Source organism: Narcine bancroftii, chromosome 2, assembly GCF_036971445.1.
Source record: "Narcine bancroftii isolate sNarBan1 chromosome 2, sNarBan1.hap1, whole genome shotgun sequence".
Classification (NCBI taxonomy): domain Eukaryota; kingdom Metazoa; phylum Chordata; class Chondrichthyes; order Torpediniformes; family Narcinidae; genus Narcine; species Narcine bancroftii.
Window position 1 is genome coordinate 81188723 of NC_091470.1, and position 24344 is coordinate 81213066.

The 24344-nt window shown below is 38.6% G+C and overlaps 1 protein-coding gene across 1 annotated transcript in view; it reads left to right on the plus strand.

The window, feature by feature from the left end:
• Nucleotides 1-24344, plus strand: part of vps39 (VPS39 subunit of HOPS complex) — a 136269-nt gene that overhangs the window by 52339 nt on the left and 59586 nt on the right. The window contains exons 10-16 of the mRNA XM_069915495.1: nucleotides 5588-5708; nucleotides 6779-6908; nucleotides 7405-7547; nucleotides 8121-8261; nucleotides 12327-12468; nucleotides 23223-23309; nucleotides 23978-24051. Of these exons, the coding sequence (XP_069771596.1) occupies nucleotides 5588-5708; nucleotides 6779-6908; nucleotides 7405-7547; nucleotides 8121-8261; nucleotides 12327-12468; nucleotides 23223-23309; nucleotides 23978-24051 (838 nt within the window). The remainder of the gene's footprint in view (nucleotides 1-5587; nucleotides 5709-6778; nucleotides 6909-7404; nucleotides 7548-8120; nucleotides 8262-12326; nucleotides 12469-23222; nucleotides 23310-23977; nucleotides 24052-24344) is intronic.

Genomic DNA, 24344 nt, shown 5'->3' on the forward strand with positions numbered 1-24344 from the left:
TTCTGTACTTTCATTTTCCTTTTTATTTCACTAAATTCTAGTGTCAGCCATTCTCTTAATGCTTTCATATGTTCTTGAAAAATTTTTTTATGTTTGTACTGTCCATTCATTTTACCTCCTATTCCTCTGTGCAGAGCTTGGGGTTCTTCTTCTTCTTCTGTGTCTGCTCTTGGGTTTGTGTCTTCTATTTCTCTTCCTTGTATCTGTTTCTTTTCTGACTTTCTTGTTGAGCTGCTTGTCTCAGTTTGTTGGGTATTTTTTTTTCCATGGTGTCTTGATGTTGGTCTTCTTCTTCTGGTTTCCTTTTTTCATTCTCACCCCTCCCATTCCCATTGCTTAACTTTTTTGTCACTTTCTTCCAATTTTATTTTTAAGTCGTTCACTTCCATTTCTACCACCATTACACGTTCTTCCACATTTTCTAATCCTTTCCCTACATCTGTTTTGACCAGCTCTATTCTACTCACTTTTTCTTCTATACTTTTCATTTTTCTTTTAATTTCACTAAATTCTAGTGTCAACCATTCTTTTAATGCTTTCATTTGTTAATGAAAATTTTTTTTATCTATGTACTGTCCATTCATTTTACCTTCTATTCCTCTGTGCAGAGCCTGGTGTTCTTCTTCTGTGTCTGCTCTTGGGTTTGTGTCTCTATTTCTCTTCCTTGTACCTGTGTCTCTTCTGACTTTCTTGTTGAGCTGCTTGTCTCAGTTTGTTGGGTTTTTTTTTCTCATGGTTTCTTGATGTTGGTCCTCTTTTTCTGGGCTGGTTATCTGTTGGGCCTCCTACTTCTGTTTTTCTTTCTCGTCCATTCCTTTCCCTTTGTTTTCTTTTTCTTCCAGCTGGGAGCCCTGCTGTCGGTCATCCGTTGCTTTCTTTTTCTTCCAGCTGGGTGCCCTGCGGTCGGGCATCTCTCAGCTGTTTGTGCTGTGTAGTTTCACTCCACAGCTGGTCCCCCCTCCCGTCGGTGTTCTCCTTAACCTTGTTGTGCACATCGCGCACCTATGTTTGGCTCAGTGAGCCATTTTTGCAGTCCTGTGGTCGGTAGGTCGCGATCCTGCGGGGTCTCAACTAACCTCGGGGAGCGGGCTCCTCTTTCCACGGCGGGTCCCTGCTTTTTCGTGCAGGTAAGGCCTTCTCCTTTCTCTTCCGGCGTCTTTCCTTCTTTTTTTCCCCGTTGTTTTTGGTTTTTCTTTCTTAGATGCCATTTTCTCCACACTTTTATCTTTTATTTGTTGTGTTCTGTGTATCTGGGGCTTTGCTTTTTCTTCACTTTTTTTCTTCTTTTCTGGAGAGGGCTGGTATTCTCCTACCAGCCACTACTCCATCACATGACTCCTTATCTTTGCTATATAGAGTACACTGTTTGACCTCCTGATTTTCTCCAGCATGGTATCTTTGCTTTAATCACAGCATCCCCAAATTATATGTTTTACTTCAGTTATCACTGGGATAGTTCTGATAAATCTTCTCTATTCAATCGAAAACCACTCGTCATGTTAATAGTCTCATAATTTTAAGAAAGACTAAATTATTAGCCCACTTCTGGTAATCAATATCTGTTTATGAAACTCAGAATGTAAATGCTGTTTTACCAATTAATTTGTCTTGGCACTTATGCCTATAACTGGATTTGATTATTTTAAAGCTTATAACATTCACTCTACAGCCTCTCCCCTACTTACAACCTATGCGACTTACGACCATCCGTACATACAATTAAAAATAAAGAAAAAAATATATGTAAATACAAAAAATATGTTTGGTCGTATGTCCATCAGTGCTAGCTGCGTGCTTATGAAGTGACCGTAAGACGATATCCCAGCATTGTGTACCTCACAGTATCTCTGTTTTCAGGATAAAAGAATGCTGTACAGGTGCTGTTGGGAGACCGTGAGAAACTGGGATTAGTGTGGGGACTTATAATGGGCTGTCGGGAGAGCACAAGGCTGTGGGATCAATGTAGGGACTGATAGCAGGTTGGCGGGAGAGCGCAGGGCAGTGGGATCAGTATGTGGACTGATATTGGGCTGTTGGGAGAGCGCAGAACAGTAGGATCAGTATGGAGACTGATAGGGGGCGGAGGAGTCACGTGATGGAGTAGTGGCCGGACGGTGAACTCCAGCCCTCTCCAGAAAAGTCGGGAAAAACAAAGGAAAACACAAAGGCACAGAAATAAAAGTTACAGAAAAGTGAGTATAAAGGTGGAAAGAAGATGGCGACAAAAAAAGAAAAATCGAAAGCAACGGTAAGAAGAGAGGAAGAGAAGACAAAGGAGGAAAAAGGTGAAGGCCTTACCTGTCCGAAGAGGCCCGCTGCGGAGAGAGAAACCCGCTCCCTCAGGTCGGTAAATAATGGACTACAAAAATGGCTCGCTGAGCCGAGTAAAAGTGCGCAACCGCGCATGAAAAAAAACACACCGACGGGAGGGGGGACCAGCTGAGGAGTCGATCTCCACAGCCGGCAACGACAGCTGCAGAACACCTGCAGCAAGAAGAGACCACAGAAGACAATGGAAACAAGAAAGAAGAGAAGGAAAGGGCACCAAAGAAACAACAGATGGCCAACCCAGAGGAAGAGTACAGTGAAATAGAAGAAGAAAAGAAAGGCAAGATAAAGGATATACTTTCTCTTATCAAAGGATACATGGAGTCATTTAAAGAATGGAAAACACAGGAATTTAAGGATTTAAGAAGAAGAATAAACAACACAGAAAAGAAAATGAATAAAATAGATATGACCTTAACAGAAATGGGGAAAAAAATGGACAAGATGGAAGAGCGGGCAGTAGCAGCAGAAATGGAGGTAGAAGACTTAAAAAAGAAATTGGAGGAATCTAATAAAAAAACTAAAGAGACACAAGAACTACTAGCTCAAAAAATAGATACAATGGAAAATTATAACAGAAGAAATAACATAAAGATAGTGGGCCTTAAGGAAGATGAAGAAGGCAAGAATATGAGGGAGTTTATAAAAGAGTGGATCCCTAAGACCCTAGGATGTCCAGAACTACAGCAAGAAATGGAAATAGAAAGGGCACATAGAGTATTGGCCTCTAAACCACAACCACAACAAAAACCAAGATCTATAGTAGTAAAATTCCTAAGATATACTACAAGAGAAAAGGTACTAGAGAAGACAATGGAAAAAGTAAGAGAGGGCAACAAACCACTGGAGTATAAAGGGCAAAAAATCTTCATTTATCCAGATATAAGTTTTGAACTCCTAAAGAAGAGAAAAGAGTTCAATACAGCAAAGGCGATTTTATGGAAGAAAGGGTATAAATTTATACTAAAGCATCCAGCGGTATTGAAAATATTTATTCCAGGACAACAAAACAGACTATTCTTGGATCCAGAAGAAGCACGAAAATTTGCAGAACAATTACAAAAATAGACTGAGGGAGGAAGATGGGTAATGAGAGTTAAAATGATCACGATTGATATGTATGTGGGTAAAGACAAAAATAGACTGAGGGATGAAGACGGGTAATGAGAGTAAAAATGATCACGATTGATATGTATGCGGGTAAAGAGGTATAAGAGTGAATAGAGACAATGTGCATACGTGAATGTATCTGTACTTAGAGGAAAATATAGATAGTATAGACAAGAATTAATAAGGGAAGGTAATGGAATAGAGAGAATAAGGAGGGAATTAAAAGAGTGACCTTTGTGACATATGAAAAGTGAAATCTTTTCTGGGGGGGCGGGGTGAGGGGAAATAGCGGTCACTGCAAAATCAGTTGACGCTTGCGAGTGGATTCGTAAATCCAAATGGAGAGGGGAGATGTGGTTGTCCGACAAGGGATAAAGGACAACTCAGGAGGGGAAGTGGAGATTTGGGATAAATAAGATAGAAATAGGAGAATAAGGAAAATGTTGGATGTTGTAGGAATGTTGTCTTATAAAGAGTTGAAAATAAGAAAACAGAAATGGAAAAGGAGGAAAGGTAATGATGGAAAAACGGAAAGAGAAGATAAACAAAATATAAAAGGGCTACGCTGAACTATATGTCTTTAAATATTAATGGAATACATAACCAAATTAAAAGGAAGAAACTACTACATTTAAATGAATAAATGTATTCCATTAGAAAAAATAACATATAGGTTAAAAAATAATATTGAAATATTCGAACAAGTATAGGAGCCTTACATTAAATACAATAGCGAAAACCTACCGGGGACAAACGTTACCTAAGTTGATGGAAGGAGAAGAAAAGAAAAGAATGGACTCAGTAGAATTTCTGGTGTATTTTTGTTGAATGACAACATTGTCTGACTGGCTTAATGCAACCTAGATTGTATACCTAAAATGGATGAGAGTGGGGGGTGGGGGGGTGGCTTGGGAGGAGGGGGGGGGGGGAGAAAAAGTCACTGTATATGTGTGAAAAAGAAATAGTGTATATCATGGCTAATGTGATTTATGGTGTGAAAAATAAAAAATTTAAAAAAAGAGACTGATAGGGGGCTGTCGAGAGCATGGGGCAGTGGGATCAGTATGGGGACTGATAGCATGGGGACTAAATGCCATGCTAAAATAGGTCTGATGCGTCCATTTCAAGATCTGACCAGATTTGCATTCTTTTTATGCTTTGTTAAATATTCCATCAATTTTCTTCAAGTCTGCAAAGGAAGTACTTGTGTATCAAGTAATCTCAGTGTCTCCTTTTCCTTCACTCTAATTATTGTTTTTCATCAGCTATAATGTCTAAATATTGTCAACATCTGCTTTTTATACATTTGTTGACTTCAATGAAATAATGCAATTTCTCTGTCAAGATAGAGAATGGAAAGGTAATATGCTGATCTGAAGAAGAATTTTTAATATTATGAATACAGGAGTTTATCTACATTTGCTTGTTATTAGTGGAAACGGGGTACAAGTATACAGTTTGTTAAAAATAGCAGCACAGGTAGGGTGGTGAAGAAGACATTGACATACTTGCTTTCATCAGTCAGGGCACTGAGTACAGGAGATAAGATGTCATGTCACATCTGTACAAAACAATGGTGAGACAATATTTGGATTATTCTATGCTGTTTGGACACCCATCTATGGAAATGATGCCATTAAGCCAGAGAAAGTGTAGAAAATATTACTGGGAATGAGTTTTAATGAGGGACTAGTTAGGTTGGGACTTTTTTTTGTCTGGAGCATAGTCTTGGGGTAAACATGGAAGGATATAAAATGATGATAAGGTAAATATTCATAGTCTATTCCCCAGGGTAAGGAAAGCTAAAACTAGGAAGCATGGATTTATGGTGAGGGGAAAGACGTTTAAAAAAAGGACCTGAGGGGCAACTCTTTACATACAGTATGTGGAACAAAATGTCAGAGGAAATGGTAGAGGTGGGTACAATTACAATTTTGTTTAAAAGACATTTATACAGGTAGATGGATTGGAAAGGGTTAGATGGATGTGGGCAAAATGCAGGCAAATGAAACAACTACTTGGTTGCCATGGACAAGTTAGGCCAAAGGCCCTGTTCATGTGCTGTAAGCATCTAAATGTTGTATCTGATGCAAGTTTCTTCTTTCTTCCCATTTCCTTTCTCACTTCTAATCACATTTTTCCTTCCCAGGTCTAATGTTGTGTATGTGGCCAGCAATCACTTTGTATGGAGGCTGGTACCTGTATCAATTGCAACTCAGATCCGACAGCTTCTTCAAGACAAGCAATTTGAATTGGCTTTACAGCTGGCTGTAAGTATATACAGTGTGCACCTTTGGATATTGCACATTGTTTTAAATTATTGTTAATACATGCAAAGATTTTGATGTCTTTGTGTCTCTGATGCAGGAAAGTATAATGATCATGACTGTGGTGCTGTGAACTCTTCCAGACATAGGCAAAAGAACCAGACAGAACTGATCTTAAACTAAAATCCTCTTTAGTTCATCAAGGAGATTATTACTCCTGCAGTTTATATCTTTATGTAAAATCTAATAGACAGGAGTCTTAAATTTCTGCAAAGCAAGTTGGTTTTAGAATTTGATCAATAAAGAACATAATTTTTGAAAATGTATTCAAACAGATTATGAAATTCATCTTGATTGATTCATTTGAATTTAATTACATTGAAGTAGATAACATGGGGAATTAAAATGAGCAGGAACTAATGAGCATTCTAGCCAAGCAATTGTGCCACAGCTACTCTTTAGAATGTGCCAGAATTTTTCTTTCTCCCTTCCCACTCTGTGTTGGGCAGTACAGTGGAATAGCTGTATATTCTGCTGCCACACAGTTCCAGGAACCAGATTTCATCCTGATCTCTGTTCTTTTGCAGTTTGCATATTCTCCCTGTGTCCTTGGCTTTCCCCATGTACTCTAGTTTCCTCTTGCATGCTGCTAAATTAACTGGCTACTGCAAATTACCTGTTTTGTAGGTAAGTGGCAAAAAGAATTAAAAGTGGGGAGGGGTGGGGGGGGTTGATCAGAATATGAGAGAGAAAGCTACAGGGTAAAAGGGAGAATAAAGAAGGGGAATTGGGCTAATAGGAGCTGGCATTGACTGGATGGGTGGCATTTTATGTTGGGTGCCCTCTGGTAAACAAGACCTGTAAAGTAGAGCTTGCTGTCAGAAGCAGGAGAATATTTTGATAAAATTGATATTCATAGTAAATTTACAAAAGAAAGCCAGATACTTTTATTCATTTGTTACTAATTCATAATTGTTGTTGGCAGATTGGTTCATGCTTCAGAATGCTCAACTCTGTGGTATTTGCTAATTGTGACTGTCTACCAATCCTGAAGAAGTGCCATTTTGTTACAGAAAATGAAGGATGATTCAGACAATGATAAATGGCAACAAATTCATCACATTCAGAACCTTTTTGCTTTCAACTTGTTCTGCCAGAAACGTTTTGATGACTCCATGCAAGTTTTTGCTAAACTTGGCACAGGTACCAACAGACCTATTATTTTTAAATAGATGATGAACTAGGCAGAGGCCATTGCAGGGCAGGTCCAGGAATGATGAGAGCAAGTGAAGGAACTTGAAGCTCTTGCTAGAAATCTCTTCCTAATTCTCACTCTCCATTCCATAGGCATAAATGGTGATTTGGTGAAACCGTAATAGGCATATCTAATGGAAGGAGAGAATGAGAAATAGTGAATGTAGAATGAGAGTGTGAGCCTTGATTTGAATTTATGAGGAATGGTGTAGGAGATGAATTAGGAACTTGAGAGAAGGCAGCTCATAATGGTGCCATCTCCAAATTGAAGGTACATGAAAAGATTTGGATCTCAAATATTAATTATTTCAGACCTGTAGGGCCAGTGAGGAGCACTTAATTCAGATGTTTGAAGCTAGAGATATACAGGTTACATTTTTGGAACTTAGGGATTCTAACTGAAACTGAATTATATTATTTTCATTACATTTATTTGATTCACCAGATCCCACTCATGTGATTGGGCTGTACCCAGATTTGTTGCCAGCTGATTTCAGAAAACAACTTCAGTACCCCAATCCTCTTCCCACACTATCTACCGCAGAGCTGGAAAAAGCACATTTAGCACTCATAGACTACTTGACCCAGGTAAATGCTCCTGGGAAAATACTATTCTACTGGTTTAAATACGCCTGTAAAGGCTTGCATTACTTTTAAATGATCTATTTATGAATATTCCAGGGGGCTTATGACCTGTCATATTTGAAAAATCCATTGTAAGTTTGGTTCAACTCACAAGATGAGTAATTACATGGCATAACAGATTGTCAGGAATGTCTGAATTTATTGGGGTTGGGGATCTATTAAAGTAAATGCTCTCGATCAGTGGTTCCCAACCTTTCTTCATCCACAGAACACATTAAGTATTCCTTTACCTACTGAGGATCAATGGAAACAAACCCATGGACCACAGGTTGAGAAAAATACTGCTCTAGATTATGTATTCAGACAGGAAGAAAGCCATTCTACCGAATGAGGCTGAATACAATTCAAATGTGGTTTCTGAGAGAAAATGTTTAGACTCCCTAATGATGGGTAAATGTCCACTGGGTATTGTAGAATGTGGTTGTAAGATGCATGGTGGGTTTAAAGTCAAATTTGTTTATGGCATTGTAAGACTTCATTGATAATATTGTTTATAACTTTTATTATTCTTCCAAGAAACGAATGCATTTAGTAAAACAGCTACATGATTCAGAACCCTCTACCACTTCACCACTCATGGAAGGTACCCCAACCATCAAGTCAAAGAAAAAATTGCTCCAGATCATTGACACAACGTTATTAAAATGTTATCTTCAAGTAAGTAGAATGGTATGCCTAGCTTTAAAGGCAAAAATAAATGTCACATTTTCTCATTTTTTTCTGAGCATTGATGGAATTATTCAATTTGAGATACTCTATTTTGACCTTGTTCCTATTCTTCAAGGTTGAATGTAGGTAGATGTGCATTGAACAGGCAGCACGGTGTACCTGTCTGACACTACTTCCCAAACAGATAGAACATTACAGCACAGTAAAGGCTCTTCGGCACTCAGTGTTGTGCCGGCCAATATATTCCTACCAAAAAAATACTAAACCCTTCCTAGCTTTTAACTCTCCATTTTTCTTTCATCCATGTGCCTGTCTTAAGTGTCTCTTAAATCCCCCTAATGTTTCAGCCTCCACCACCATCCCTGGCAAGGCATTTCAGGCACCTACAGCCCTCTGTGTAAAAAAAAAAAAACATAACTCTGATGTCTCTCCTAAACTTACCTTTTGTAGAGATGTTCCCTAGTGTTTGCTATTCCTGCCCTGGGAAAAAGGTGCTGGCTGTCCACCTTATCTATGCCTCTCAGAATCTTGTAGACTTCTATTAAGTCTCCTCCTATCCTTCAATCCATAGAGAAAAGATCCACTTCTGCTAACCTTGCCTCATAAGACTTATTTTCCAAGCCAGGCAACATCCTGGAAAATCTCCTCTGCGCCCTCTCCATACCTTCCCTATCCTTCCTACAATGGGGTGACCTGAACTGAACTCAATGCTCTAAATGTGGTCTCACCAGAAATTTGTAGAGTTGTAACATGACCTCATGACTCTTGAACTCAATCCCATAAGCCTTCTTAACTATCCTATCTACCTGTGTGGTAACCTTGAGGGATGTTTGGGTTTGGACCCCAAGGTCCCTCTGTTTCTCCATACTGTTAAATATCAGACCATTAGCCCTGTACTCAGCCTTCTGGTTTGACCTTCCAATATACATCACCTTACTTACACTTATCCAGATTGAACTTCATCTGCCACTTTTCCACCCAATTCTACATCTTGACTATATCCTTTTGTAATCTACGACAATCTTGAGCATCATCCACAACTCCTCCAACCTTTGTATCGTCCACAAACATTAACCCATCCTTCTGCTTCTTCATCCAGGTCATTTATAAGCATTACAAAGAGCAGGGTTCCTAGAACAGATCCCTGTGAAACTCCATTAGTCACTGACCTCCAGGCAAAATAATTTGCATCTATTTAGGCAAGCCAATTTTTAATCCACACAGCCATGGTTTCATGGATCTCATGCCTCATGACTTTCTGAACAAGTCTCTCATGGAGGACTTTGTCATATGCCTTACTAAGATCTATAAGAGGCCTCATCTACTGCCCTACCTTCATCAATTTTTTTGTTACCTCATCAAATAACTCATTAGGCTCGTGAGGCTCAGCCTTCCCTTCACAAAACCATGCTGACTCCTTCAGTAGAGTATACTTCAAATACTCATAAATTCTATCCTTAAGAATCTTCTCCATAGGTTTGCACAACACTGGTCGATAATTCTTAGGATTCTCCCTTTTACCTTTTTTAAGCAAGGGGACCATATTTGCTATTCTCCAATCATCTGGCACCCCACCTATCACCAAGGAAGATCCAAAGATCATAGCCAATGCCCCAGTTATCTGTTCCCTACCTTCCCACAGTAACTTGGGGAATATTGTGTCTGGCTCTGGGGACTTAACAATCTTAATGTTTTTAAGAAGATCTAATACTTCTTTAATCTCAGCTCTGTTCAGCACACGAGCCTGTTCTATTCCGACCTCACCCTGATCAAAGTCTTTTTCTTTGGGTGAATACTGAAGTATTAATTTATGACCTTTCCAACCTCCTCTGCATCTAGATACATGTTGCATTCTTTATCCTTGAGCAGCCCCACCTTCATGCTTATCATCCTTCTGTTCTTTATATTCACAGAGAATGCCTTGAGGCTCTCCTTAATCCTACTTGCCAAGGCCTTCTCGTACTCCATTTGAGTTCTCCTAAGTCCTTTCTAAAGTTCCTTCCTGGCTACCATATAATTCACATGAGCACCTCCTGTTTCCTATATCTAATATATACTTCCTTCTTCCTCTTAAATAGCTTCCTTACCCTGTTTGGTCAACCGTGGTTCCCTTTTCCTATAATCTTTTCCCTGTCTCAGTGGGACAAACTTATCCTGAACCCGGCACCAGTGGTGCCTAAACTTAGAACATTAGTTCTGTGCTTTCTCCTGTGAACATCTGTTCCCAATTCACTCTCCCTAATTCCTGCCTCATTCCATCGTAATAAGCCCTTCCCCAATTAACACTTTCCCATTTTGTCTGCTTTTATCCTTATCCATAGCTATGCTAAAGTTCAGGGAGTTGTGGTTACTTTCACTGAAATACTCCCCCGCTAAGGGATCTGACGAGGTTCGTTACCCGGTACCAGATCCAGTATAGCCCTTTCTCTAATCACTAGTCCACATACTGTGTCAAGAATCCTTCTTAGACTTATCTGACAAATTTTGCCCCATCTATCCCTCTTGAAGTCAGGAGGTACCAGTCAACATTGGGGAAGTTGAAGTCTCCCATGGCAACCACCCTGTAATTTCTGCACCATTCCAAAATATGCTTATCTGTTCCTTACTGTTCTGAGGGCTGTTTGGTGGCCTATAGACTACTCCCAGCACAGTCAGTGCTGACTTCCACCCACATCAACTCAATGGACACTCCCTCTACAGTGTCCTCCCTTTCTAGAGCTGTGTCCCCGACCAGTAATGCTACTTCCATCCCCTTCCCCCGACCTCGCATCGTGTTCCTTTTAAAACCCCTAAACCCCAGTACCTGTATCAGCCAATCCTGCCAGCCAAGTCTCTGTAATGGCCACAATATCATATATCCACGTATTGATCCTTGCTCTAAGTTCATCTCCTTTATTCCAAATACTCCTTGCATTGAAATAAACACATGTCAAACTCTCCAATTGACTATAGACCCTAGATGTCCCTGACCCTGGCTCCTGGGAGGCAACATACCATCTGGGAACCTTGATCTTGTTCACAAAACCTCCCATCTGTTTGCCTAACTAGCAAATCCCCTATCACTGTCACTCCCTCCCCCTTTCCCTTCTGAGGCAAAGGGCCAGACTCTGTACCAGAGACGTGGCCACTATGACTTGCCCCTGGTAGATTGTCCCCTCCGATCATTATCCTAAACAGTATACTTATTGTTGAGGGGAACGGCCACAGGGGTGTTCTGCACTGTCTGCCTATTCCCCTTCCCTCTCCTAACAGTCACCCAGCTACCTTCCTCCTGATTTTTGAGGGTGACTTTCTCTCTCAAGCTTCTATCATCCCCTGTGTCTCCCAAATGTTTTGGAGTTCATCCAGCACCAATGATCTAGTTCAAGTTGAAAGAGGAATAGATTCAAGAAAATATTCTGCTTTCTTGAAAAATATAGCTTGCCCAATGGAATTACAGATTCATAACTGCCTGATGTAGAGAACCTCAAATCCACATGTTAGGAGCTGGACTTTAAGTCTCAGCTTAAGCATTGTACCACACCCTTTAGACACAGCATTTTAGGAAGGCTTCTAAATGTAGTCAATTTTACCACAATTGTGCAAAGGGTCAGGGCAGGCATATAGAGAGATGGAAGTTAATGCAATTATTTATCCTAAGTCTAGAAGTAATAAAGACGTGCATTTCAACAGCAGATTCGCTAAGGCAAGATCAGGACAGAAAATATTTCTAGGATGGCTTTGGGGAGGGAGCCATTTCAGAATTAACATTTCATTTTAGGATTAATTATGTTTATTAGGATTAATCAAGGTATCAAAGGTCAACAAAAGGAATGTAAATAACAGCTAGGAAATGGAGTTGGTTGGGAAGGTCAAAAGACGATAGCTTCAATCTTCCTGGTAGCTAACAAGAAGAAATCTTGGCTCATCCAGCACAGGATGTTCAACAAGTAGTGTGACAAGACAGTGGAGGGGATGTAAAAGACAATGGTGAGGTAGTGCTATGTGTCAACAGCAAACAAAAGGTTTTCGGCCTTTTCTTCCTTCCTGAATGCTGGCTACTGTATGTTTCAGACTAATGTGGCGCTTGTGGCCCCATTGTTACGGCTGGAAAACAACCAGTGTCACATTGAGGAGAGTGAGCATGTTCTGAAGAAAGCACAGAAGTACAGTGAGCTGATTATTCTATACGAGAAAAAGGGTCTACATGAGAAAGGTAAACCTGTTACAGTTTCCTTTGCTTTTATAGGAACAAGAGTAGATATTCATCTGTTCATCCTGTCTAATATTCACTTGCTGATTGATCTCTATCAACTCAAAGGAAATAATTCTTCTTCAGCTGATAAATTGCTACTTCTCCAGTTGAACAACACTTGAAAGAAACTCTGAGAATAGTGAAGCACACAATTCATCTCTGGTTGGGGTTTAATGACCAGCACCAAGACTGCCATGATATCACCACCTGTGACTGAATTGGCCAAGTTGTGACTAATATAGTCGTCTGATAATGTAGGCCAGAACGGGGATAAACTTTCTTTATCTCGTCCTTTACGTCTTGCATATCCATCCGTCTATATTAACATTGGAAGGTGTGTCCATTGTAGTAGTCTTGTAGAGAAAAAGTCCTACTTTCATTATAACAACATCCTTCATTTACTTTTGCGGCACTGCCATCATTATCACATTCCCAAAAAGGAGATATTCATATTGGAATTATCATTTCACCCATGAGGCACTGTGAATCATTACAGAATTATAATCCATTGAACCCAGATTTCGTATTTCACATACAGTATCTCTCACCTTGACATTACTTTCAAACCATTGTGCCAACCCTGATTCAATGAAGAATGAGGGCGAATACATCTGAGGCAGCAAATAATGTTTCTAAATTTGACTTGCTAGTCCACCAGGGGAGCAGCATGAAATTACTTTGTGTTAAGGACCAAGCATTAAAAATAGGTGAGTGTTTAACAATCAACTGATCTAATCAAAGCTTTGCAGCCTGTCAACCCTAATTGTTTATGTGGAATGGTTGAGTGTCAAACACAAGATTGAAGCATTTTTTAATCATTTTTGGCCAGGAGTTTTAGTGGATGAGCCAGAGGTTCACCTTTGGTCCGTGCTATTCCAGGAGACAACTTTTGGTCAATTTGATTCGACCCACACACTACCAAGAAACAACTGAGGCATGAATGCTGCAAAGCTGTGAAGGCAAAGAATATATTAGTGCTAATACAGAAGTCTGGTGTTTCTGTAGTAGCCACATCTGTACACAAGTAGCCTCTTCATTTGGATTTTTTTCAGAACTATATGGGTTCAATTTGTTTTAAATTTGATCCAGACGTGGGTAAAAGAAGTGATGCAAGGTAATAGAAAGATTGGTGGAGTTATGAACAGTGTAGAGGGTTATTTATCAAAGACTAAAACAGGATATAGATCCATTACTCATATGGGCAGAGCAATGGCAGATGAAGTTTAACCTGGACAAGTGTGATGTGTTTTGAGAGGTCCAATATAAATTCAAAGTCTTTTCCTCTGGGCAAATGTATCATACACTAGAGAATGTGCATTTAATATGTAGTGGAATAAGTTCAAAGGGGATGTTCAGGACAAAAATTCTATATAGAGAATTTAGGTGCCTGGAACGGGCTGCCAGGAGAAGTGGTGGAATCAGATCTAATACAGTACAACTCCGATTATCCAAAATGGTCGGGACCTGGCCTATTTTGGATAAAAGTGTTTTTTGGATAACTGGTCATTTTTTAAAAACAGCCAATTAGCAACAGCAAATCACTTGTAACAATGTTTAAACAACAATAAACTGGAAGGCTTTTTAAGCATTAAAATGATATGTAATTCTTACCAAAAAATGCTGGCCACACTGATCACTAAAACCTCCCCACCGAGGCCCCGGTTGTGCTGGGATCCTGAGGGTCTCACTCCTGCCTGGGAGCTTGAGGTCCACACTGCCGCTGCAGGAATTATTTTCATCAATGATGATCCTTCCAACTTAAGACATTTTGAGGAGGTTCATTGATGATTGTGCAATGTGCAGTTTCTTAGAAAAGTCAGACTATGGTAGTGTGCAGCAAAGACCTAGATACCATTGGAGCTCAGAATGATAAGTGGAAGTAAGATTCAAGCCTATCTTCACCATTAAAGGGTCAAGCTGCCTACCCTGTGATATTTTATGTCATTGCCATCACAGAGTTCCCCCACTGTGAACATCTAGTGGGTCACTGTTGACCAGAAGCTCAACTAGGCTATATCCATACATGTGGCTGCAAGGGCAGATCCAAGACTGGGTATCTTGCAGTAAGTAATTCAATTCCTGACATCCCCAAGTCTTTCACCATCAACAAGTCACGACTGAGGAATGTGATGATTAATAAGTGTGCCTTCATTCAAGAATATCAATACCTTTCGGGTCAAACCAGTCTGCTTGGTTGGCACACCTTAAACATAGACAACTGGGTGTACCATCTGTTAAATATTCCTCACCAAGACTACTACAATGGCATCTCCCAAGCTTATCACTTCTACCTCCACAATGGAATACTACTTTGTTCCCTTTGATGAAAACCATTCTACCTTGAAAATAGAGTTAACTGAGGAGTCACGTGATGGAGTAGTGGCCGGACGGAGACTTCCAGCCCTCTCCAGAAAAGTCGGGAAAAACAAGAGAAAATACAAAGGCACAGAAATAAAAGTTACAGAAAAGTGAGTATAAAGGTGGAAAGAAGATGGAGACAAAAAAAGAAAAATCAAAATCAACGGTAAGAAGAGAGGAAGAGAAGACAACGGAGGAAAAAGGTGAAGGCCTTACCTGTCCAAAGAGGCCCGCTGTGGAGAGAGGAGCCCGCATCCTCAGGTCGGTAGAAAAAGAAATACAACAATGGCTCGCAGAGCCAAGTAAAAGTGCGCAACCACGCATGCGCGTGAAAAAAAACACACCGACGGGAGGGGGGACCAGCTGGGGAGTCGATCTCCACAGCCGGCAACGACAGCTGCAGAACACCTGCAGCAAGAAGAGACCACAGAAGACAATAGAAACAAGAAAGAAGAGAAGGAAAGGGCAACAAAGAAACAACAGATGGCCAACCCAGAGGAAGAAGAAGAGGAAGAATACAGTGAAATAGATGAAGGGAAAGGCAAGGTAAAGGATATACTTTCTCTTGTTAGAGGATACATGGAGTCATTTAAAGAATGGCAAACACAGGAATTCAATGATTTAAGAAGAAGAATAAACAACACAGAAGAGAAAGTGAATAAAATAGATATGACCTTAACAGAAATGGGGAAAAAAATGGACAAGATGGAAGAACGGGCAGTAGCAGCAGAAATGGAGGTAGAAGACTTAAAAAAGAAATTGGAGGAATCTAATAAAAAAACTAAAGAGACACAAGAACTACTAGCTCAAAAAATAGATATAATGGAAAATTCTTTTTTTTTCTTTGGCTTGGCTTCGGACGAAGATTTATGGAGGGGGTAAAAAGTCCACGTCAGCTGCAGGCTCGTTTGTGGCTGACAAGTCCGATGCGGGACAGGCAGACACGATTGCAGCGGTTGCAGGGGAAAATTGGTTGGTTGGGGTTGGGTGTTGGGTTTTTCCTCCTTTGCCTTTTGTCAGTGAGGTGGGCTCTGCGGTCTTCTTCAAAGGAGGTTGCTGCCCGCCAAACTGTGAGGCGCCACGATGCACGGTTTGAGGCGTTATCAGCCCACTGGCGGTGGTCAATGTGGCAGGCACAGAAGAAATAACATAAAGATAGTGGGCCTTAAGGAAGATGAAGAAGGCAAGAATATGAGGGAGTTTATAAATGAGTGGATCCCTAAGACCCTAGGATGTCCAGAACTACAGCAAGAAATGGAAATAGAAAGGGCACATAGAGCATTGGCCTCTAAACCACAACCACAACAAAAACCAAGATCTATTGTAGTAAAATTCCTAAGATATACTACAAGAGAAAAGGTACTGGAGAAGACAATGGAAAAAGTAAGAGAGGGCAACAAACCACTGGAATATAAAGGGCAAAAAATCTTCATTTATCCAGATATAAGTTTTGAACTCCTAAAGAAGAGAAAAGAGTTCAATACAGCAAAGGCGATTTTATGGAAGAAAGGGTATAAATTTATACTGAAGCATCCTGCGGTATTGAAAATATTTATTCCAGGACAACAAAACACACTTCTCGGATCCAGAAGAAGCACGAAAATTTGCAGAACAATTACAAAAATAGACTGAGGGATGAAGACGGGTAATGAGAGTAAAAATGATCACGAATGATATGTATGTGGGAAAAGACAAAAATAGACTGAGGGATGAAGACAGGTAATGAGGGTAAAAATGACCACGATTGATATGTATGCGGGTAAAGAGGTATAAGAGTGAATAGAGACAATGTGCATACGTGAATGTATCTGTAATTAGAGGAAAATATAGATAGTATAGACAAGAATTAATAAGGGAAGGTAATGGAATAGAGAGAATAAGGAGGGAATTAAAAGAGTGACCTTTGTGACATGAAAAGTGAAATCTTTTCTGGGGGGGGCTGGGTGGGGGAAAATAGCGGTCACTGCAAAATCAGTTGACGCTTGCGAGTGGATTCGCAAATCCAAATGGAGAGGGGAGATGTGGTCGTCCGACAAGGGATAAAGGACAACTCAGGAGGGGAAGGGGAGATTGGGGATAAAGAAGATAGAAATAGGAGAATAAGGAAAATGTTGGATGTTGTAGGAATGTTGTCTTGTAAAGAGTTGAAAATAAGAAAACAGAAATGGAAAAGGAGGAAAGGTAATGATGGAAAAACGGAAAGAGAAGATAAACAAAATATAAAATGGCTATGCTGAACTATATGACTTTAAATATTAATGGAATACATAACCAAATTAAAAGGAAGAAACTACTAAATTTACTGAAAAAGGAAAAAATAGATATAGCATTTGTCCAAGAAACACACTTAACTGAATTGGAGCACAAGAAATTAAAGAGAGATTAGGTAGGACATGTAACAGCAGCATCGTATAATTCAAAAGCAAGAGGAGTGGCTATATTAATTAGCAAAAATGTGCCATTTAAAATAGAAGAGGAAATAATAGATCCAGTAGGGAGATATGTTATGATAAAATGTCAGATATATTCGGAGCTTTGGAATCTACTTAATATATATTCACCTAACGAAGAAGATCAAAAGTTTATGCAAGATATCTTTTTGAAGGTAGCTAATACGCAAGGGAACATACTAATAGGAGGGGATTTCAATCTGAATTTGGATCCAAATATGGATAAAACGGGGAAAAAAATTAACAGGAAGAACAAAGTAACCAAATTTATAATTAAATCAATGCAAGAAATGAAACTTGTGGACATATGGAGGAAACAAAACCCAAAAGAAAAGGAATACTCATACTACTCGACTAGACATAAAACATACTCAAGAATAGACCTATTTTTGTTATCAGCTAGTATGCAGGATAGAGTAAGAAAAACAGAATATAAAGCGAGAATGCTATCGGACCATTCACCCTTAATACTGACAGTAAAGCTAGAGGACATCCCTCCAAGAATGTATAGATGGAGATTAAACCCCATGCTACTTAAAAGACAGGATTTTAGAGAATTTATTGAAAAACAATTAAAAATGTATTTTGAAGTAAATACGGAATCAGTGGAAGATAAGTTTATACTATGGGACGCAATGAAAGCATTCATTAGAGGGCAAATAATAAGTTATGTAACCAAGATGAAGAAGGACTACAATCAGGAAACAGAGCAGTTGGAAAGGGAAATAGTAAACATAGAAAAAAAATTAGCAATGAAGGAAGATACAACTAAAAGAAGAGAATAGGCAGATAAAAAAATAAAATATGAAACATTACAAACATATAAGGTGGAGAAGAATATAATGAAGACAAAACAGAAATATTATGAACTAGGTGAAAAAACACACAAAATCTTAGCATGGCAGCTTAAGACAGAGCAAACTAAGAAAATGGTATTGGCAACAAGGAAAAAAGACAAACAAATTACATATAATCCGAAAGAAATTAAGGAAAACTTCAGAGAATTCTATGAACAATTATACCGAACTGAAAACGAAGGGAAAGAAGGGAAAATAGATGAATTTTTGACTAAAATTGAACTACCAAAACTACAAATAGAGGAACAAAATAAATTAACAGAACCATTTGGAACAGTAGAAATACAAGAGATAATAAAAAAAATTACCAAATAATAAGACACCAGGAGAGGATGGACTCCCAATAGAATTCTACAAAACATTTAAAGACCTATTAATACCGCCCCTCCTGGATGTAATCAACCAGATTGATGAAACACAAAACTTACCAGATTCATGTAAAACAGCAATAATTACCGTGATACTACAACAAGGGAAAGATCCACTCTCACCAGCGTCATATAGACCAATATCTTTGCTAAACACAGATTATAAGATAATAGCTAAACTATTAGCAAACAGATTAGCAGAACAGGTACCGAAAATGGTAAATTTAGACCAAACTGGATTTATCAAAAAAAGACGCACAACAGACAATATTTGTAAATTTATTAACTTAATTCATGCAGTAGAAGGAAATAAAGCACCTGCAGTAGCAGTTGCTTTAGACGCAGAGAAGGCCTGCGACAGAGTAGAATGGAATTACTTGTTCAAAGTATTGCAAAAATTCAGTTTACCGGAGAAGTATATTAATTGGATTAAAGCATTATATAAGGGACCGTTAGCGAAAGTGACAGTAAATGGACATGTATCAAAGCAATTTAACTTAAGCAGGTCAACGCGGCAGGGATGCCCACTATCACCGTTATTGTTTGCGCTAGCTATAGAACCACTAGCAGAATTGATAAGAATAGATAATAATATAAAAGGAATAAAAATAAAAGACAGGGAATATAAAATCAGTCTATTTGCGGATGATGTGATAGTGTACTTAACAGAACCAGAACTATCAATAAAAGAATTATATAAGAAATTGAAGGAATATGGAGAAGTGTCGGGATACAAGATAAACGTAAATAAAAGTGAAGCAATGCCTATGAATAACGCGGATTTCTCAAAATGTAAGAAGGAATCCCCATTCAGATGGCAAATGCAGGCAATAAGATACCTAGGTGTACAAATAAACAAAAATCTAGGCCAATTATATAAACTCAATTACAATCCACTAATGAAAAAATTACAGGACGATTTAGAGCATTGGAAAGAGCTACCACTAACACTGATAGGAAGGATAAACTGTATTAAAATGAACATTTTTCCAAGGATACTATACTTATTTCAGGCATTGCCAATACAACTGACAGAAAAATTCTTCAAAGAGTTAAAGAAAATAATTAGGAAATTTTTATGGAGAGGGGGGAAACCGAGGATAGCACCAGATAAATTAACAGAATGGTATAAACAAGGAGGCTTGCAATTGCCAAACTTCAAAAATTATTATAGAGCCGCACAATTAAGATACCTATCAGATTTTTATCAAACAAGGGAAAAACCAGACTGGACGAGATTAGAATTAGATAAAATAGGGGAAAAGATACCTGAACACATATTATATAAATGGGACGAAAAATTGGTACAACATAGAACTTCTCCAGTATTACACCATCTCCTCAATATTTGGAAAAAGATTCATGTAGAAAGAAATAAAACAAATTATCAATTACCAAAACTAATATTGACGCAAAATAAGCTACTCCCTTTTACAATAGACAACCTTTCCTTTAGAAAATGGGAAAAAAAAGGGATTAAAAGAATAGAAAATTGTTTTTCAGGAAGTAGATTCTTATCCTTTGAACAAATGAGAGATAAGTACAATATAACTGGAGATGCAGCGCTGGCATATTACCAACTGAGATCCTACTTGAAAGATAAATTAGGAAGCAATTTGAGTTTACCAGAGGGAAGTAACCTTGAATAAGTGATTACAGATACAATGTTAATAAAAAGATTTATAACAAATATGTATATTAAACTGCAAGAAAAGGAGAATAAGGAAACAAATGGTAAAACTAAACAAAAATGGGAACAAGATTTAAATATAAAGATAAAAAAGGAAACATGGGAGAAATTACGTTCTGGAACGATGAGAAATACAATAAATACGAGGCTACGTATGATACAATATAATTGGTTACACAGACTATACATTACACCGCAAAAGTTAAATAAATGGGACCCAACAGTATCTGATAGATGTTTTCGATGTAAAAAAGAAAGGGGAACAACAATTCATGCAATCTGGACATGTGAGAAAGTAGAAAAATTTTGGGATGATCTCAATCAGATATTAAATAAAATAACAGAAAACAATATACCAAAGAATCCAGAGATCTTTCTCCTAAGTAACATAAAAAATAAAGAATTTGGAATTGACTTGGAGGATGCACAAAAAAGATTTGTTAAGATAGCTCTAGCCGTAGCAAAAAAATGTATTATGTCAACCTGGAAATTGGAAGATAATTTGAAAATAGAACAATGGTATATAGAAATGAATAAATGTATTCCATTAGAAAAAATAACATATAGTTTAAGAAATAATATTGAAATATTCGAACAAGTATGGGAGCCTTACATTAAATACAATAGCGAAAACCTACCGGGAACAAACATTACCTAAGTTGATGGAAGGAGAAGAGAAGTAAAGAATGGACTCAGTAGAATATCTGGTGTATTATTGTTGAATGACAACATTGTCTGACTGGCTTAATGCAACCTAGATTGTATACCTAAAATGGATGGGGGGGGGGTGGGGGGGTGGCTTGGGAGGAGGGAGGGGGGTGGAGAAAAAGTCACTGTATATGTGTGAAAAAGAAAAAGTGTATATCATGGCTAACGTGATTTATGGTGTTAAAAATAAAAAAATTTAAAAAAAAAAAGAAAATAGAGTTAACTGTCCTTTGTTAGTACTTGCTCAAACCATCACCTTTACCACAGATTGCAGTTGTTCCAGAACATAACACAGCACACGTGTTTCAACTCATAACGTCTTTGATATCAGTTTAAACTAATCCCACTTCCTTTCTGTCTGTTCCTTCATACCCTGCCTGTTTGTGTGCTTGTCTAAATGCTATTGTACCTGCTTCCTTCTCCCCCAGTAGCATATTCAATACACCTACCACTCTCTGTGTATAAATAAATGAATAGAATTTACCTTACAAAGCTTTGTTCAACTCTTCCCTATATTATTGTAAAACTATGTTCTCTAGTACTAGACATTCCCATCCTGAGAAAAAGAATATCTTCCCGATTTGTACCTCTCATAATTTTATATATTTCTGCCCCCCCAATCTTCAGTGCTCTGGAGAAAACAACCCAAGTATTACCTCTTCTTATAGGTAATACACTCCAACCCAAGCAACATCCTGGTGAACCTCTTCAGGACCGTTTGCGAAGCCTCCACATCTTTCCCATAATGCAACAACCAAAATGGCATGCTGTACTTCAAATGTGTCCTTACCAAAGTTTTGTACAGTTGCAGTATGTCTTGACCCTTGAAGAAGGGCTCAGGCCTGAACCGTTGATTAAATATATTTATCTCCTATGGATCCTGCGTGATCTGCTGAGTTCCTCCAGCATTTTTATGTTTTTACTATAATCACAGCGTCTGCAGGCTTTCGGATTTCTCTGCAGCGTGACTTCCTAACTTTTTATACTGAATAACCTATTCAATAAAGGTGAGCATGCAGTATGCCTTCTTTATTTACCTATGTACTTGTATTGCTATTTTCAGGGAATAAAGGACTTGCATTCCAAAATCCCTCTGTATCCCTGTTATGTTTGACCTCCCAAAAATGCATCACCTTGCTCTTGTCTGGATAAAACAATGTCATTTTCTCCAGCTGCATTTCTAATTTATATACTGCTGTATCCTTTGATAACCTTCCAAATTATCCACAACTCTGCTAATTTTTGTGTCTTCTGCAGGTTTCCTTACTAATAAGCCCACCTGCATTTTTATCCAAATCGTTTGTGTACATCGCAAGCAAGGCAGTTCACCATTACTATATAGAGGGATAGCAATAAATGCTGGCTGTGCTGACCATGAACATCTTGTAATTAATAACAATAATATTACTTGCAATTATTCTACAAACTTGATGAATTTTACCAAGCAAAGATTAGTTCATTGCAGTTTTAAAAGATTCAATTGATCCAGTCTCACTTGTTTTATATTAGACCATAGAACCATAAGCGATAGGAGCAGAATTAGGCTTTTTATCTCCTCAAGCCTGCTCTGCCATTTGAATCATGGCTGATGTATTCTTCCACTCTCTTCTCCTTATAGCCTTTCAACATCCACTTTAAATCTGACAGCCTCCACAGATACCTGTGACAATGAATTCTACAGATTCAACGCCCACTCTGTGCTCTTCTGTGTTCTAAAATGACGTTCTTTTATACTGAGGCCCTTTCAATATTTAGTATGTTTCAATGAGATTGCCCCCTTATTGTTCTAAACTCTAGTAAGTGCAGGCTCAGAGCCATCAAATGCTCCTCATGTGTTAACTTTCTCATTCCTTGCATCATTTCCATAAACCTCTTCTGTACCCCCTCCAATGGCTGCATATACTTAAGATATGGGCCTAAAACTACTCACAATTCTCCAAATAAATATTCAAATATTTTGAAACAGCCTGAAGGTAATTTAATGACTCTTGTTCTAATTCTGCCCACTGTAAGGAAATATTTTCTCTCTAACAATCCTGTTGAAGGCTTTAATCATCTGAAGCCATTCAATTGGATTACCCCTTCCATAGAAACATAGGAAGTAGGAACAGGAGTAGGCCAATTATGTATTTGTGGATAAAGGCTTAGTTGTGGCATGTTGTCATACATTTTCACACATCTTTTAAATTCTGTTGTGGTGTCATATTTTCTATTATGGCTGTGTCCACCATTTCTTTGTTGTTAAATGTGTTGTGCTTAACATGCTGTTGTGTTTTACTTGCAGCTTTGCAGGTCCTACTAGATCAGGCAAAAAAAGCCAATTCACCACTGAAAGGACATGAACGAACTGTGCAGTATCTGCAAAGACTGGGTTAGTAATCGTTTCCAATATACACAGTGATTCCTGATACCCTGGACAGTGTAACCATAATACTTTACAAAGAAACCAGTTAAATAACAGTTTTCAGGTTGCAATTATGCGCTGAGAAGAGGGAAAATGTTAGATTATGAGCCAGTAACATTTATGCAGAGATTGAGGGAAGACCAAATTGGAATTAGCCTTGATGCTTGCTGATGACAAATCATTTCATCACCAGCAATTATGTGCCCATAATTAAGCTAAAGATTGTTACATATTAAAGCTGAAAGCACACAAGAGACTGCATATGCTGTAATCTGAAGCTAAACACAATCTGCTCGGGGAAATCAGTGGGTGGAGCACCATCAGTGGGAGAAAAAGAATGGTCCACATTTCAGGCTGGAACCCAGGTCTTGGAGAAGGACTCCAGCCCAAAATATCAACCGTTTTTTTTCTCCCACTGATGCTGTCTGACTCACTGAGCTGCTCCAGGAGATTGTGCTTGGCTTTATATTGAAACTGTTGTGACGGGACATCTAGCCTTTTGTATTCAGGTAGCTTTTTAAAACCTAGTAAATCTAGTTTTTTTTACACATAGGATTTGTTTCAACAGAACAGTTGTGTATTGCATGCGTTGTAGAAGAATCATGTCTGAACCTCTCTGCTATTTTTATTTTCAGGGAAAGAGAACTTGAATATTATTTTTGAATTTTCTCTCTGGGTCCTGAAAGCCTGTCCAGAAGATGGACTAAAGGTAGGTGTTTATGATCAGCTTAGTTTTATGATATGCTTAGGTAGCACCTCAGGGCTGTGTGTTCAGCCTGCTCCTGTTCACGCTACCAACCCATGACTGCATCACCAGATCCAGCTCCAACATTGTCATCAAGTTTGCAGATGACAGAGCAGTATTTGGTCTCATCACACCACAGAGGAGGTGGAAAATCTCGTGAATTGGTGTGAGAGCAACAAGCTGTGTCTCAACATGGAAGTGATGATTGTGGACATCAAGAGGACCAGGAATGACCATGCTCCACTAAACATCAACAA